At 62.7% G+C, this 16493-nt stretch overlaps 2 protein-coding genes across 7 annotated transcripts; one reads left to right on the top strand and one right to left on the bottom strand.

The window, feature by feature from the left end:
• The first annotated feature begins 1309 nt into the window (after window positions 1-1309).
• On the top strand, window positions 1310-8926 carry LOC114215648 (mesothelin-like protein). The gene is given in 18 exon segments (XM_088017046.1): window positions 1310-1315; window positions 2223-2289; window positions 2495-2615; window positions 3488-3608; window positions 4450-4535; window positions 4688-4814; window positions 4894-5084; window positions 5414-5504; window positions 5734-5879; window positions 6214-6397; window positions 6471-6626; window positions 6717-6844; window positions 7392-7522; window positions 7602-7696; window positions 7958-8213; window positions 8617-8817; window positions 8855-8888; window positions 8890-8926. Coding segments are annotated over 18 exon segments (2178 nt in total).
• Window positions 8927-9363: 437 nt separating this feature from the next.
• MSLN (mesothelin) lies at window positions 9364-13116 on the bottom strand. Of its 6 annotated transcripts, none has more exons than XM_028111702.2 (11): window positions 13013-13116; window positions 12335-12422; window positions 11716-11759; window positions 11513-11635; window positions 11062-11240; window positions 10814-10969; window positions 10570-10712; window positions 10363-10490; window positions 9987-10081; window positions 9620-9806; window positions 9364-9549 (listed from the first exon to the last, which is right to left on the bottom strand). In XM_028111702.2, the coding sequence occupies exons 1-11, from the start codon at window positions 13071-13073 to the stop codon at window positions 9464-9466; spliced, it is 1290 nt and encodes a 429-aa protein (XP_027967503.1). In that variant the 5' UTR covers window positions 13074-13116; the 3' UTR covers window positions 9364-9463. The 6 variants fall into 6 exon arrangements, 5 of the variants coding, with proteins under 5 accessions (XP_027967503.1, XP_027967504.1, XP_027967505.1 ...); XM_028111703.2 differs by having other exon boundaries at window positions 11065-11240; XM_028111704.2 differs by having other exon boundaries at window positions 10814-10957; window positions 11065-11240.
• Between the last annotated feature and the right edge of the window lie 3377 nt (window positions 13117-16493).

Genomic DNA, 16493 nt, shown 5'->3' with positions numbered 1-16493 from the left:
AAGGTGCACAGGGGTAGGCCCCACTCTGGGGAATGAATGTTGCTCCTCCCACAGCCCTGCTGCTCCCCCTGAAAGGTCTCCTTGGCCCCTTGAGTCCCCCAGGACCCAGAGAGCCACCCGCAGGCCAGATCCAGACCTTGCTTCCTGCAGAATGGCTGTCTCCCACCGCCCTTGGGGGGGCCTCAAAGCTGAGGCTATGGAGCCCAGACACTGGGGCGCACACCCTAGCTGTGGTGGGCAAGGTTTGGAAGGCATGGGAGTCGAGCAGGGTCTTCTGGACGCGGATGGCATGGAGAGTTTTTTCAGGCAGGAGTGGCCGGACAGATGCTGCGGGGGGGGGGGGGGGGGGGTGGTGACGTGCAGGGCAGGCCCGTGGCAGGCAAGCTCCTGGGGGCGTGTGTGCTGGTGTGGCAGCACTCCCAGTGGTACTGGGAGGCCAGGAGCGCATCCAGCTCTACATGGTACAGCTGAACTTCCATGAGTCGGTCCAGGGCTGGGCGGCAGTCCCCAGCTGTTCCCTCCACCTGTTGGCCTTCTAGGGTCAGTATGTCCTCTTGGTCGTGCGGCAGGCCCTTTGGGCATGTGCAGCCCTACTTGTGGTGCCGGTGGGCTAAACCAGCATCCAGGAGTTCAAGGCCCGGTGCCCTTCTGGCCCTGCCAGGTGGGAGTTGCACACTTCCCAGGGGATGAGGAGAACCAGGACTCAGCCCTGGGCACCTGGCCCCACCCACCCTCACTGGGGCACCTCCCACTCAGCCCCAGAAGCCCAGGCTTATGGAGCTGCCCCGTCCTGGGCCCGCAGAGCATGTGCGGCACAGCTCTTTGCCATTGGGGTCACCTACCTGGTGCCCGCACCCCCCCTTACCCCCATACACATACGTGTATGGACACACGCACTCACAGGGTAGAAACCGCCACCACATTGGATCTGCCTGTGCCCTGCGTCCCTGCAGGGAACACATGCATCAGACCTGCACGTAGTTGTGGATGCTCCCAGACACACAGGCGTGTGCACAAAAACACCAGCAGGCATGATAAATGCAAACACGCACACATGTGAATGCACATCCGATCCCGGGGCACAGACACATCCCCCAGGGGGAAGGAGTGTGTGCTGGGTGGCTGCCAACCCTGAGCTCAGCCTCCCGCTCCCCCAGGGCTGGAGAGCAGGTGTCTGCTCTGGTTGAGGCCCCCAGGGGTGGGCATGGCAGCCTCACCTGACACAGCCCCGGTCCCTCCCCTCCACATCTGCCTGGCCGGCATTACTGCAGGAGTGGGGTGGCCAGGCAGGCAGGGTGTTGGGTGAAGCATGGAGGTGAGCAGGAACCCAGGTGCCCCCACCCTGCACCACTGCGGAGCCCCAGTGCTCAGCTGCAGGGGCTGACACACTCAGCAGACTGGGGTCACTGGCAGCTGACTGCAGGGGACTGCAGCACCTGGCACCAGGCCTACACCCCAACACACACGACGGTCACCGCGGGGTGCAGGAGCAACCTCCCTCTACAGCAGATGGTCTCCATGCTCAGGTGAGAAGTGGGGAATGGGGCAGGGCCACTGCCACCTGCACCCACCAGGCCCAGCTAGGAGGCAGTCTCCGTGTGGCCCTGGGTGGGTAGCTGGGCTCGTCTGGCTTCCACTCTGTCCACTGCATGGGACAGTAACACTCTGGACCGTGCAGGGTCTAGAGCCCACGGGCACCCTGACACCTTCATCTCACAGTTAAGGCCTCCATCTGGAGACTGGGCGGGGCAACCTGTGGGGCTGTGGTGTGGGCTGTGGCCGGAGGCCAGGTCTGGCTGGGCGTCTGAGGCCCTGCGAGGGAAGAGGGCTTTCTAATCTGCCCAGGAATGGGGGACAGGTTGGAGAGCCCCCAGGCCTCTACCCACAGCTGCCTGCAGGGACTTCCTGGGACCACCGCCCCTCCCCTGTAGCTGTTGAGAGATCTGTTTATTGGAGACACCGAAGCCTCCAGGTCTCAGGAGCCCCCACCTGCGATAAAAAAAAGGTCTCGGGGGTTTGGCCTGGCCCCTCCTCTTGCCACTCCCTTAGTTCCCGAGAGGCACTGTTTGTAGGGTTTGTGCCCCTCCCCAAAGACACAGAGACTCAGTTGCAGGGAGCCCATCCTACATGATCCTGGATGGCACCTCCCTCTTTGTACCCCGTGCCAAAGAGGGCAGGGAAGGTGATGGGGTGGGCCTCACCACCTCCTGTCTCCTCTGCAGCTTGTCCTGGACCCACCGCCTATGACCCCACACCTTTCTGCCAGGACAGCCATGGGCCCCAGAGCAGGTGAGACAGCCCTCACAAAGGGACACCTTGGGCCCTCCAGGGGTGGTTCCCACAGCCAGGCTCCCCTGAGGTGGCAAGACCATCTGTGGTCCTAGGCCTACGCTAGGACACAGGGAGCCCTGGGCAGACCCTGAGGGATGCCCCCAGCAGGCAGCACCCCGGTGTGCTGGGGGCCCGCAGCGGCTCACAGCCTGTTCTGTTCCAGGTGCCCGGATGAGCCCAGGCCTCGCCCTCCTCATGTGGCTCACTGCCCACTGCTCTTGTCCCCAGGCCCAGGGCTTCTCCCAGAGAGGGCTGGATGCCAGCAGGGCTGACCTGTGGGCCAGGTGAGTGCCAGGTCACGTTTCTGCAGCTGATCCTCTGGCAGGCCCTGGGCGGGGGGGGGCTACATCTCCAGGTTCTGCACTCAGTGGCCCAGGAAAGCTGAGGCAGGGCTCCCATCACTCACCGACTTTGCCCCGAGATGGCCCAGAGCATCCAGTGTCCTACATCAGACTCACAGCCACATGGTCAGGACTGGGTCCCCCAGGCCGTCGCAGCTGCCTGGGGCCCCGAACCCTTCATGGCTTGCACTGCTCTCCTGGCCTGCCAGGCGATTACTTCTTGTCCTGAGTCCTTTTGGATTTCTTTTTCTGCCCCAAGACTGGGCTGTTCTCCCAGGTCCCAGAGACTCAGGCATTCCCAAGCACTGGCCCGAGGTCTCGTATGTGGGCTTAGCCACCCTTCTCTTCCCTGGAGGGTTAGAATCACTGATGAGCCATCAGTCAATTGATCGGAGTACTGATTAGGTAGGGTTAGAGGTGGGGGCTGAAGTCCCACAAGACGCCCTCCCCAAGCACAGATTTTATTAGATAGCACACACCGTGAGGAGCACTCAGCCAGAAGCCAGGCCAGCTGCGGTGACCCGGCTGGCGCTCAGGCCACATCTCATCCACACCCTCAGCCGTCACTGGGACAGTGGAGCCTGCCCGAGCCCAGAGCCCGCTGGGACGAGGCCTCAGGAGGAGGCACAGACCCAGAGTCCAGGCCAGGGCCACATCCAAGCCCTGCTCACAGCTTGGAGCCTGGCGCCCACTGTGTGCCGACAGGAGTGAGTGAGTGCTGAGTGAAGCCGCGGTCTTGTGTGTGTCTCACTCCCTCAGTGTTGGGGGTGCTGACCTCGATGCTGCCCCTCACCGTCTGTCCCCTGTCTGCCCAGTGCCAACACCTCCCTCCTGCATGACTTCTGCTGCCAGCCGGCCAGCCACCTGCCCCGGGACCAGCTTTCTGCTCTCATCCAGGGGATGGCCACCCAGCAGGTCCCCCTCAGAGCCTGGCAGGTAAAGGGCTGTGGCTGGCGGGAGCAGGCCAGGGTGCTGAGGGCAGGGGGTGGACTTCCTGGAGACAGTCAGGGAAGAAGGGCATCCCCAGCAAAGGGCATGGGTCAGCAGGGGGCCCACGGGGCTGGGATGGGGAGTGAGACCCGGCCAGACTCGCAAGCACCTGAGACACAGCTGTTGGGTAGACCCCAACGTGGCACGAGGTCTGGCCATCTGAGGTTGAGGTTTCCCTCCCTTGGGTGACTCTCTGGTGCTGCCCATTTGGGACCATTTCCAGGACTTCTCAGCCAATTCCCTGCAGACCCCCCTGACTTCTGTTCTTGGCTTGGGTGAGGGCTTGTCCAGCAGGCCTGCCCTGGATGCTTCCTGCCTCCATTGGCACACGGTGCCCACACCGGGGACAGGTCCTCTGGGCCCCGTGTGGATCTTCCAGCCTGCCGGCCTCTCCCCTGCCGTCTGAGTCCACCTCGACCCACAGCTAACCCAAGCAGTGCCTGCCCCTGAGTTTAAAGAAACAGAAGGAAGAAAAACTACTGTTCTGTCTCATTATAAAATTAGTATGAAATTAGCAATAAACCCGAAAACCCCAAAGTAAGGCAAGCAAGATAAAACGTCTAGGCAGGAGGTGGCGTTGCAATGAACGACTGAGCCACTGTAGTGCTGTGGGGGCCAGGGGTGGGGGGCTTTCAGGCTGGCCCTGACACCTCCTGAGACGGGGAGCCGGCAGGGCGTCCAGGTGACAGAGCCCAGGCCATGCTGAGGGCGAGGGTAAGGTGGCAGCAGGAGGGGGGCTGGGAGCCCCAGGCTGGGCAAGCCCGCAACATGCCCCTGCCCTGCCCAGCTCAGCTGCCTAGCCAACCTGGCCACTCGGCATGGCCTCCAGGAAGACTTTGAGTTGCACCCTCCCAACCTGTTGCTGTTCTACAAGTGAGTGCCCCCCCCCCCAGCGTGCGGGGACAGCTGAGCATGCCTCCTTCAGAGTCCCAGGGACCCCAGCTCCCCAGGGACATCTGGGCCACCCCAGAGGAGGACCCTCGGGTGGCCCCCACCCTCCCAACAGCCCCCCGACCTGCCCGCAGCCTGACGCAGGTAAGGGAAACCGACTGCCGGGCCTTCACCCGCCACGCCGCCCAGGGGGACATGGAGCTGCTAGCCAACCTGCCAGACCAGAGGGTCGCCCTGCGGCACACGGCCTTGGCCTGCCTGGTAGGCATGACAGGCGGGCCAGGGCAGGGTGGGTGGGCAGGCAGCGGGGCCGGGCTCGTGCTGACCCGCTGTGCGGCAGGGAGCGCCCCACCTGCGGCTCAGTGCCTCAGACCTGCTGCTCCTTGGGGTCCTGGTGTGCGACATGGATGCATCCCGCATCGAGGCCGCAGACCCGCGCGTGCTGGAGAACCTGCAGCGCTGCCACCGGCTGACGACCACGCAGCAAGCCGCCCTCAACACGCTGCTGGCCGGCGGCAAGACCGTGCTGGGGTAGGCAGGGCCCGATGCTCTCCGCCCAGGCCTCTCCTCCTTGAGAGGACCTGGACTTTGGGCCCAGGAGACCCCAATGTCTACCGACCTGCTGACCTATGACCTGTCCCCCTAGCTCACAGACCCACTGACCCTGCAGCCTACGGTGCACAGGCTCAGGGTGGTACCGCCACCCTCCAGACCCTCAGTTCCCCTGCCCCCACAGCTGGGGTGGGACGGTCCCTGCTGAGTAGGCCCTGGAAACTGTGTGCTCAGGGAGGGGCAGGCAGCCTCCGGGGGCTGGAGCTCTGCCCCTGACCCTAACACGGTGCTCCCTTACCCCACACCAGGCCTCCTGGCTCCTGGAATCTAGAGGGGCTGCAGGCCCTGGGATCCCTGGCCACCTACATCAGCTCCAGCCTGTGGATGCAGGTGCAGGAGGTAGGACACTCTGCAGGGGGGGTTCTCAAGCTGGCTGTGGACAACGACAGGGGCATCCAGCCGACCTTCCACCAGCCTGTCCAGGCCTGGGGGTAGGGCTCCAATGCCTGACGAGCGTCCCCAGTCACTCCCTGCCCCAGGGTTTCTGTCTGTGGGACGGGAGGAGGAACCAGGTGGCCCCAGACAGCCCTTCCCCCAGGGTACAGAGTCTCTATGCCTGCCTGGCCAGGCTGTGGGCCTGGCCTTCTTCAGCAGTACGGTGTCCACGTACCAAGCTGGGCGGCTCAGCCAGCACGATGCCAGGCGCTTTGTCACTGGCTTTCTCAAGGCCAAGGCCACGTCACTGTCCTCTCGGCCCAAGCGGGGCACAGGTCAGTGTGGCCACCATGGCCTAGGAATGCTGTCCCTCCCCTGCTCTGGGCTCCTAACCCTGGGGGGTGGGGGAGCACCCAAAACACAGTCCCACCTGCTGCCGGACCTCCTGGGTACGGCCCAGGGGTCTGCATCCAGACTTGGGTGGGGCTGGGGGGTCAGAGTCCAGTGGAGCTAAAGTGCGGGTCAAGGTCAGGGTTGACTGTATTCTGGTCTGGGCGAGGTTCTTGGCTAGAGGTCAAGCTGGGGAAGGAGTCAAGTGTGGGTCGGGGTTGCGAGTGAATCAGCAAAATTCAGTTCAAAACCGCCAACCCCCCCCCACCACAAACACAGAGAGACCCTGCATCCGTGGGGACATCACGGCGGCCACGCTCCACGACAACCTCTTCCTAGTGCACTATGACTGCGTGCAGCTCGAGTCCTGCCTGGGCAACCGTGTGCTCAAAGCCAACCTGGACCCCCTTCTGCAGCACCCACTGCCAGCTGAGTGCCAGCGTGTCATCAAGGCCAAGCTGGCTCAGGTGCACCGCAGACCAGCTGCGCGGGGCGGTGGGCAGGCACCCAGCCGCAGGCCTGACCCTCCCACCCACCCAGGTCTACCCACATGGCGTCCCCGAGGACCAGCTGCGGCTCATCACCTCGCTGGTCTACCTCTACTCCCGCTCAGAGATCGGCCAGTGGAACATCACATCCAGGGACACGGTCGTGGCCCTGCTGGCCTCGGACGTGGCCCTGGAGAACCAGACCGAGGTGAGGGCAGCACGGGTGCGGGTGGGGGAGGGGTTGCACCGCCCCTGGGCCCGCTGACCTGGGCCCTGCTGACCCGGGCCCTGCCTCCAGGCTGTCCTACAGAAGTACCTGGACCACAACGGCACCATCACCAGCACCCTGCTCATGGCCATCGGGGGCTCCCGCCTCTGCTGGATGAGTACGAGGCAGATCCAGGCCATCAGGCCCGCGGAGTTCCGGTGAGCCAGCCCAGGGACGCGCCCAGCCGGGGAGGGAGGGGCTCAGCCTGAGGCCTGCTAGGTTCCCGTGGCTGCATAACCAGGTACCACAAACCAAGTGGTTTGGAACAAGAGAAACTTCTCCCATGCAATCTGAAATCGACGTCCTAGGGCCAGCTCCCTTTGAAGCCTGCAGGGGAGGCTGCAACCTGCTTGGGGTGGTGCTGCCTGAACCCCTTGGCCTTCCCAGGGCCAGTGGACCCATCCCCAGCCTCTGCCCCCCACAGCCGCAGGGTCTTGCGCTCGGCGCCTGCACGCACAGTCTCTTCTCCTCACCTGTTGTTAGACTCAGGGCCGCGCTAATTCCCTGCGATGTCATTGTCATCACATCTTACAAATAGGAAAGGCTCTATTTCCAAACAAGGTCTCTTTCTGAGGTTTTGGGCAGGTGTGAGTTTTGGGGGGACACTATTCAGTGCAGTACAGAGGGCAAGAGGAAAGCTGTGGCAGGGAGAGGCCGGGAGCACGAGGGGCTCCCAGCACGCCCACCAGCTTCACGCTCCCCCAGGCGGGCCGGGGCCCTGGATATCTCCTCCTGCCCTCAGAGCCGGAAGGACGTGCTCTACACCAAGGCCCGTGAGGCCTTTGGCAGCGCCCAGAACACAGCTAACTACTACCGCTTCATGCGTCCCTACCTCGGTGAGCCCCTGCCCTGTGTGCAGGCCCCCTGGCCCCAGAGGCCCCCCTCCCCTGTCCTCTCACCGCTGCCCGCCCCCAGGAGGTGCCCCTGTGGAGGAGCTGCGGCACCTGGTCCAGGCTAATGTCTCCATGGATATCGACACCTTCACCAACCTGAACCCCCAAGTGCTGCAGGTGGGCCCTCTGGATGGCCTGTCCGGGGCAGGGGATGAGGCTGCCAAATTGGGGGAGGCCTCTGTCACAGTCTGCAGGCCCCACGCACCCCAAAGTCAGAGATATGCAGACAGCATGAACCCCAGGTCACTTCTACCGGGCCTCACCCCTGTGCTCACTCCTCAGTTAAGTATTGCCCTGCCGGGTCTGCGTTTGGCCCCAAAGCCAACTGCTGCGGGACCCTCCGGACCTGCCCCCACAGCCCTCTCCCTCCCCTCGCAGAGCCTGAGTGTCGGCAATGTGACCACACTGCTGGGCCAGAACGTGGGGGACCTGCAGAAGGCACGCAGCCACCCGACCATCAGCTCCTGGCTCCGCAGCCTGAACACGTCGGCCCTAGGAGAGCTGGGCCTGGACAGGGACACTGCTGGCCCCACCAGCCCAGCCCACTCCACCACTGGGACCCCCAACACCACACCCTGGGTGCTCCATCTGGCCCCCACCTCGGGCCAGCCCGGGAACAAGGCCCCCACCTCCGGTATGCCCCAGACCCATCCTCCCCTCTAGTGTGCCTTCCCTGTCTGCCCAGGGCCTCTGTGGACCCCTGACTGCCCCTGGCTCCTCATCTTGCACCCAACTTCATGCTCTGTTGGCTAACTCTTTCCCTTTGCCTCTTTGGGTGACATGTGGGTGACACTGGCTTTGCTCTTCACTGGCTACTGAGTTACTGAAGGACAAAATCACCTCCTCCAACACTTGCTGAGCACCAGAAAGTGGGGGTGGGAGAAGCTTTGAGATTCCTGTCGGGGCGCAGAGGAGCAGCCTCCGTGGCAGTCCCCACTGGCCTTCCCCACCCCCAAGAGCGCAGAGTGAGGGGCTGCCCAGGCCCGGGAGGCTCCCAGCTGGGCCTGATAGGTGCTCCATCCACATTCCTCCTACAGGCAGTCCACTGGCCCACCTGGGGTACCTGCCACTCGCTGTGGCCCTGCCCTCCGGCCTCCTGGGGCTGCTGTATTGGGGCACCCCAGGGCCCAGCCAGGACTGCTCCTGGGGTGCCTGCACCAAGGCCTCCAAAGACGGCGCTGGCCCAGCCCCACATGCAGGGAAACTGGGGCTGGTAGGTGGAGCCAAACACCTGCCCAGGCCCAGGGGCAGGCTCCAGGCCCAGAGAACCTGGCTATGTCCCATATCCTAGGGGTCTGCGGAGCTGGTCCCCTCACACCCAGCTCCCAGGACATGGAGCTGGAATGAGGACCTGGGCCCACCCCGCAGCCAGCCAGGAACAGTTGACGGCGTTGCTGCCCCAATCCTCTGGCCTCCCTCAGGATGAAGAACTGGTACTGGGGAGGGGGCCTTGCTGATTGATTTGAATAAAAGACAAAGTGATCCTCCTGCCTGCGTCCCTTTGCTCTGAGCCCAGGGAGTGGCAGAGACCTTCTTAGCGGGGAATAGGACTTCAGTCTGCATCTCCTGGGCCCTGTCCCCAGAAGCCACCCTGAGTGTTGGCCTGGCCTCAGAGGGAAGGCCCTGGGAATGGAAACAGTGGTAGGAGGGCCCTGAGAGCCACTCCCTTTCCCCCCTCCCCATCTCCAAGTGCTAATAGGAGGGACTCCAACTCAAGAACCACATCTACCACCTCACAGGGTCGTGCCTCCCCACCTGGTCCTCAGAACACCACAGGGCATCTCTGTAGGGAAGGACAGGGGCCTTTTATTGAAGTCCAGTCCCCTTGGGGTGGGCCAGGCAGGGCTTCAGGGCAGGGGAGGTCCCGCATCCAGAGCAGTGGGCTCACTTGGGGATCAAAGCCAGGAGCAGAGTGGGGATCGCAGTGAACACTGGTCCGGGTCCAAGGCGGGCGCCCCCTGAGAGGGCCTCTGCGGAGAGAGTGACTCAGGTGCTGGGCATGGCTCTGCCCCCACCCCACCCACCGGCCCCCTGGCCCACCTCGGAAGCTGAGGTCCATGACCAGGTAGCCATTGGGGATGCCACCGTGGAGCCCCAGGCCCAGACTGTCCAGGTCATCCTGCTGCTGCCTTAAGATCCAGTCCCGCACGGGGCTGCTCTCCTGCTCTGCCTTCAGGCCCACCAGGTTTGGACCCAGAAGATTTTGCACCTCGGCAATGGTCAGCGGCTGCCAGAGCCCCCAGGGGGCTGTCAGGGTCGCCCTGCCTCTCCCCCAGAAGGCTGGCAGCTCTGCTGTGTCCAGACCTTCCCATGCTTCCCGGGCGCAAACACCCTGCCTCAGCCCCTCGGGACTTCGGAGCGGACTGGCGCTCTAGCAGCCCCCGCGTGGCCCCACCCCCAGCCGTACCAGCACGGCCTCCGTCTGCAGCGTCTTGAATGTGGCCATGTCCATGTTCACCTTCTGACGACTGAGAGCCCGCAGGTCCTCCGTGGGGGCCCCAGCTGCTCGCAGGGAGAGGGGCCCCAAGCGTGAGACCTCACAACAGCCCCCAGTCTTACCCTCTGACCCTAAGGACTTCCTGGGCCCCAGGTTCCCCTGGGTGGGTGAAGAAGCTCGAGGGGGCTCAGACTCACAGGGTCTCAACCTACACACACGTGTAAGGGCAGGGGGCTCGTTGAGCACCGGCCACACCAACAGTAGCTGCCTCGTGAGGCAAGAACCTGGCAGCACCCGTGTGGGGAACCTAGGCCGTCACGGCCCCCAGGGGTTCTCCCTGGCTCACCCAGGTAGGGCTTGATCTTCACAAAGTATTCAGACCCATTGATGTTCTGGAAGGCTGCGCGGGCCCGGGGATAGAGGACGTCCATCTGCAGTGGGCGGCATGCCTCCAGGTCCTGGGGCCTGGCTGCCCTAAAGAGGCAGCACGGGGCCGGGCAGTGAGCTTGGAACACGGCATGCCCACCACGCCCGGCAGGCCCCTGGGACTCACCAAAGGACGCTGGGTTGCACGGAGCTCAGCTGCTCAGGACTGAGGAAACACAGGTACGTGGGGCCGAAGGTGGCCAGTGTGTCCAAGGAGGCCTTGTCCAGCCGGCCCCCTCCCGCCACATAGCGGGCAATCAGGGCAGCCACCTGTGGAAGGAGGCCACTGAGGCATCCTGGGGCCGGGAAAAAGGCATCCCCTGGGGCCTGCACAGCCTCACCGCATCTGCTCCCTCGGGGGAGGGTGTCACCTGAGCATCCATTGTCTGCCCTTTGCTGACTTGAAGAAGAGATTTCACAGTTTCTAGGGATGTCACATTCCACTTGTGGATGTCCGCGGGGGTGAGCTCGAGGAAGAAGTACCTCAGATGCTGGATCAGGGACTCAGGGTACCCCTGTGGGTAGAACTGCCCAGGGAGGTGACCGGGAGGGCCACGGCCACACTCTGGGTGCCCGCGGAAACCGTGGCACAGCGGGCAGGCCTGAGCCCATCACCAACTACCTCGTCCAGTTTGCGCTTGAAAACATCCAGCTGCTGGTAGGTGAAAGGTATTGTGTTCACGCGGTCCATCTGAGCCGCCAGCAAGGCCCCGTCCACACAGGCCTCCAGTTCCCACTCCTCGTAGAAGACAAGGTTTTCATCTATCACGTGGGCCTTCCGCTCAGACGGGCAGACCTCTGCGGGAACAGGCAGGGGTTGGGGGTTGGGCTTGTCTTGTCAACCTCCTCCTCCCAAACCTTGCTGAGACCCTGGGGACTGCATGACCCCCTCTAGGCCTCAGTTTACACATCAGCAGAATGGGGTGATTCTGTCCACTCTCCGAGGTTGTCACAACTGAGGAAGCCATGCAGCCAGGAAGGGCCACACATGTGTGGGCAGGTGCGAACTCACAACGCTATCCCCATCTCCATGTCTCCCGACAGCCAATGGGGCAGGGCGTTCTGCTTACTCTCTGTGTCCCGCTGGTCCCTCAAGAGGACGACAGTCAGCTCAGGTTGCTGCCAGGATGGGTCCCGGGAAGTGCCTTGTAGCCATGGGGTCATGACACCCTTAGGACAGAACATAGCTGTGGCTGAGCCATGCATGGCCCAGTGTCCAAGGACCCCCACCCAGGACCAGACACCTTCCTCTCTTTCCCCAGAGGGACCTTACCAGCCTCGAGTCTGCAGCCTGGGCCCTGGAAGGAAACACCCACCCTGCAGGGGAGGGGGCACAAGGTTTGAGAGGATGGCCGGGGACTCCTGGGTATGCTTGCCACAGGCCCCCACTCTGGGTAGGAAGGAGGCACAGCTGCCCCCCACCAGCCTCAGCACCCCATGATGTCACAGCCTACCCCACCCCAGGGAGCCCAGGTCCCCCACATCCTCCTCCTAAGACCTTGCTGCTCAGGGCAATCTGATACCCGTTCCATGGACACTGTCCCTTTGGCCTGAGCCCCCGTCACTGCCTTGGCCCAGCTTCCAATGCTGCAAGGTATAGAGGGACACAGGCACCTCGGGGAGCAGAGACATGGCCAAAAGCCTACCTGGGACTCAGGGCACCTGTTCAGGACTCAGGACACCCGCCCAGATTTGGGGCACATGCCCGGACTCGGGCCACCTGCCCAGAACTTGGAACTGCCTGACCTCAGGGCGCCTGCCAGGGATGGGGGGCACTGCCTGCCACCAGGAAGGAGGTATGGGGCAGGTAGAGCCTTTCTTAAGAACACTCAGCTGTCCTCTGACGCTCTTTGCACCCTAACACTCTACGGCAGCCCGCCCCTATTACTCACCAAGGCTGAGAAGCAGGAGCAGAAGGTTGCCGTGGGCAGAGGTACCACAGGACCCCAGCGGAGGCTGAGCAGTCTGCAAGGACATTATCTGTGGAGAAGAACCACTCTGCTATCCTCACCGCTTGGGCAGGACCCCACCCTGCCCCCGCCCCCCTTGCCCTGGGCCAGTGCAAGGCCTTATGGGTCTGGAGGGGTGTCACAGCCCCCCACTGGAACCTTCTCAGGCCCCTGCAGGTGGCGTCCGTGCAGCCTCTGGCCCTGCTCTCAGGACCAACCAGTCTACCGGCCCGCCCTGCCCCCTCAGGGAAGTTGGCCCCTCCTGCCGGGGTGTTGAGTCTGAGTCAGCCTGGCCCCCAGTTGTGAGAGCCCAGAAGGGCAGCTGGTGGCCGTCCCCTCTGCCCCCAGGGCAGGGCGAGGCGAGGCAGGAGAGTTTAGTGCAAGAAGACAGAGCCACCTCTGGCTCAGGCTGACCTCAGTTTCCCCATTCACACCAGGGCTGGGGATAGGGCTGAGTGACCACCTCACACACTGCCTGGGGCATAGTCATTCTCTCCTCCCCACCCTGCCCCACGCAAGGCCCAGGGGGACAAGGCCGGTGGGGCCCACCTGCACTCCTGGTTTCCCTCCTGACGTCCCTCCCTAAACAGAGGCCTCAGTAGGAACAACACCCCTTCATACCTGCCAGTCCCATGAGTGGGGCAGTGGGTAGAAAGGCATTCCAGGAAGATGCCCCCACCATGCGTTTCTGGAGTGGCGTTTAGGTGGCCTTGCCGGCCAGTGTGGGGTGGGGAAGTGGGTGGGGAGCCGCTCTCCAGGGAGTATTGTTCCGGTGGGAGGGCAGGGGTGGGGCTGCAGGAGACCTAACCACCTCTACACTCACCCCTCCCAGGGAGGCCCAGAGAGGGAGGCTGCCCTGAGCTGGGTAGAGCAGAGACATCCCCTTCCTGCAAGACTCCGCCCAAGCCCATGTCAGCCCCACCCAGGCTCAGAAATAGGGGGAGGCACCTTCATGCCCCAGCAGCCCCTTTCAGCTGGGCAAAGAGCCTAGCCCTCAGGGAGTGTCCTGGAGAGTGGCCCCAGGGGAGCCCTCTCCCCTCCCCTCACCAGGCTCCAGAGGAGGTGGGAGGAAACCAGACCCCCAGACCAGAGAAGGGGCAGCAGAGTGAGGCCCCCAGCCCTTGGATGGAGGAGGCCAGGCAAGAGCTGTGCCTCCCCCTGGGGTCCCCCTCAGCCCCCTCCCCAGCCCCATGTCACCAGGGGAACCCCCAGCACCGCAGGTAGGGGTGTCCTGGGAACCTCTGCAGGTCACCGTGGGCCCTGCAATCTGCATCCTCAGCCTCCTTACCCCCAGGAAGGCCGGTTGGTGCCACAGAGGCAGGTCAGCTTCCAAAGTGGCCTGAATTTGACCCGCAGTTTCAAGTCTGTTTCCGCCAGTCTGGGGCCCCCATGTTCACGTGTGACATGGAAACAGTCCACAAACAGCATTGAGTCTCCCTGGCCACGGCTGCCGTGATGCGTCCTCCTCTGTCCTGCATCCATCCTTCAAAGGCCGGCTTAGGGGCGCCCGGCTGGCTGGGTGGGTGAAGCGTCTGCCTTCGGCTCGGGTCATAATCTGGGGGGTTCTGGGATCGAGCCCCACATCGGGGCTTCTCCCTCTCCCTCTGTTGCTCCCCCTGCTTGTGCTCTCTCCATCAAATAAATCAATAAATAATCTAAAAAAAAAAAAAAATGCCAGTTTAGTGGGTCCCAGCAGGGGCAGACTGCTCAGACCCTGGCATACGCTGGAGCGGGAAAGATTCAGGCCCTGCCCAGGAGAGGCCGGCCCTGCCCCTGCCTTTCTGCACCAGCCCTGCTTCCCCGCGGCATCTGGAGTCTGCGGGTAGCATGCAGTAGGGGTGGCTGTGTCAGTGACAGACGAATGACCAGCTCCTTTGCGCAACCGGGAGTCATGAGCCCATAAGGCCTGGCGGGCCTCCCACCTGCAGAATCTCCCAGCCCAGCCCAACCTCCCGAGGTCTGGCCCTCAAGTGATGGAAGTCAGACCACATTACCAAGCTCAGGCCCCTCTGGTGAGAGTGGGCAGGGGAGCAGATGACAGGCTTAGGGTCTTGGCTGCATCATTTAGTCAGCACCAAGCACAGACAAGCTCTGCGGCAGGCCCAGGGTCACACAGCAGGCAAGAGCATCCAGAGCTGGGGTAGAGCTGACCCTGAGGGCACCGCGTCTGAGCAGAGCTGGGGTGGCAGTGGGGCTGTCTTCAGCACTCCCCAAGGGCAATGAGGACCTAGGGAGGGGGCATCTAAGGTGGCAGGGGCAGGGCTGCCCCCCAGCCTGCTTCTTTGGGGGTGGCCAGGGTCCCTCCCGGTAGGTCCCAGGACCAGCCTTGGCTAATCCCTGCTCCCACTCAGACCTTCTTAGCTAGAGGTGCCAGGAGTGCTGATGGACATGACCCCACCCTCACCTCCCCAGGCATGCCTACACAGGTGACCCAGGCCCCGAATTGGCTGCTGTCCCCACCCCGCAACAGAGGAGGCCATGGTCAGCCCCTCGTGATGCTGGACACTGGGCTGGGTGCCAGGAGACCCCTAGGACAATCCCCTGGTATCTCCAGGCCAGTGACTATTTCAGGGTGATCAACCAACCCTGAGCCTCCTCTGCCTTGGCTTCCTCAACTTGGAAGTGAGGTGGTCAAGAGGCCCCCTCAGGTCTGTCAAGGGAGACAAATGAGGCCTTGCCAGGCAGCTGGGAGCAGACACTGCTCTGGTCACAGGAATGTGCGGGTGGAGGCCCTGTGAAGGAGCCACCCGGGGGGGGGGGGGTGCGCCCAGGGTGGAGAGCTGCCCCAGCGGGGCCTTTCCCTGATGGGCGTGAGTGGCAGCTCCTGCCGGGCCTGCACTGGGCATGCGCCACAAGCTGAGGCCTTGCTTCACAGGATCTCACTCCCCCATCTCTCATGCTGAGATTCGAGGCTCAGTGAAGCAGAGTGGCTGAGATCACACAGCAGAGCAAGGGTGTGGTGTCCCAGCTGGGGCCATGGCAGGATCTCTGCAGGCCACCCCACCAGTCCCGAGGTCAGCAGATTCTGGTTGGTGGCCACCCAGTCAGGCCATGACTCCCAGGGGCATCGGCCATAGTGTGACTTCTTGGAGTTCCAGGCTCACGGCAATGGGGCACGGACATCACTGGTGTGGGGAAGGGGTTGGGTGCAAGCCTAGGGTTCACAGGAGGCAAATCCAAACCAGAGCCAGCCCCAGCAAGCACACAGCACTGCCCTCCACGACAACGGGGCCGATGGGAACCTGCCTGCCCCTGGCACTGGCTGGCTGTTGACGGGAGGTAGAAGCCACCTTCCTGCTGCTGTGGCCACTGGCCAGTGAGGACAGACAATGTGTGCCTCTGATCTGCCAGATGGCGAGTGCCGACTGTGGACCCCAGCCTTTGTGGTACAGCCTTGAAGCCAACGTCCCCGGTGGCTCCTCACTTTCCCTCCAGCCCCTCCAGTGATTTTATGAACAGGAATTCCCTGTGTAGAATCTGTCTCTCGGTTATATACCCACCTGCAAAGGCCTCTGTTTGCTAAGTCTTGCGGATACAGCTGCCTGAGTCTGATCTTTTTCTGTGGGCTGGCCTTCCTGGTATATGCAGTCAGACCAAATGCCAATTAAAACAGAATTCAGCAAGGCTGCCTGGTACAAGAAATCAATTTACAGAAGTCAGTAGGGGAGTAGATGCCTTAAAAATAAGTCCCACCCACAGATAACAACTGAAACATTCTGGACAAAAGGTAAAAAAAAAAAAAAAAAAAAAAAAAATTCCCTGAAGGTTTGGGGGAATGAACAAAAGTGGGCAGATTTTGATGAGGAATTGGCACTTGAGGGAGGAGATTTCCCTCTGTATGTGTAGCTTTGCCCTGAAGACGGCCAGAGGCAAGTCTGCAGTGTGCCAGGGCTCAGGCTCCAGCAGAAATCCCACCGTCTTTGTGGCCGAAGGAGGAAGGAGTCCACGATAAGAAGACACCAAAGAATGAGTGGAGAGCTCTGGAAGGGAGAGAGCCAGAGGAGAGGACCCCAAATTCTGTGTTTGAAGTCTACCCAAGATTCTTGCTGACCCAAATCATGCATGTGCAGGGCATACTGGAACAGCCCAGCCAAAGATGAAA

Source organism: Eumetopias jubatus, unplaced genomic scaffold, assembly GCF_037043125.1.
Source record: "Eumetopias jubatus isolate StellerSeaLion01/CBP00866 unplaced genomic scaffold, mEumJub1_p1.0 scaffold_12, whole genome shotgun sequence".
Lineage (NCBI taxonomy): Eukaryota > Metazoa > Chordata > Mammalia > Carnivora > Otariidae > Eumetopias > Eumetopias jubatus.
Note: the sequence above shows the minus strand (reverse complement) of the source record. Positions and strands in the feature narration are given on the sequence as shown.

Bases quoted from the DNA above. Each gene is read 5' to 3' on its own strand.
- MSLN (XM_028111702.2), bottom strand. From the start codon at position 13,073: ATGGTGGGGGCATCTTCCTGGAATGCCTTTCTACCCACTGCCCCACTC. The intron at 11,760-12,334 runs GTGAGTAATAGG...CCTCCCCTGCAG, and splicing joins GCTCCTGCTTCTCAGCCTTG to GGTGGGTGTTTCCTTCCAGG. The intron at 11,636-11,715 runs GTAAGGTCCCTC...TGCATGGCTCAG, and splicing joins AGGCTGCAGACTCGAGGCTG to CCACAGCTATGTTCTGTCCT.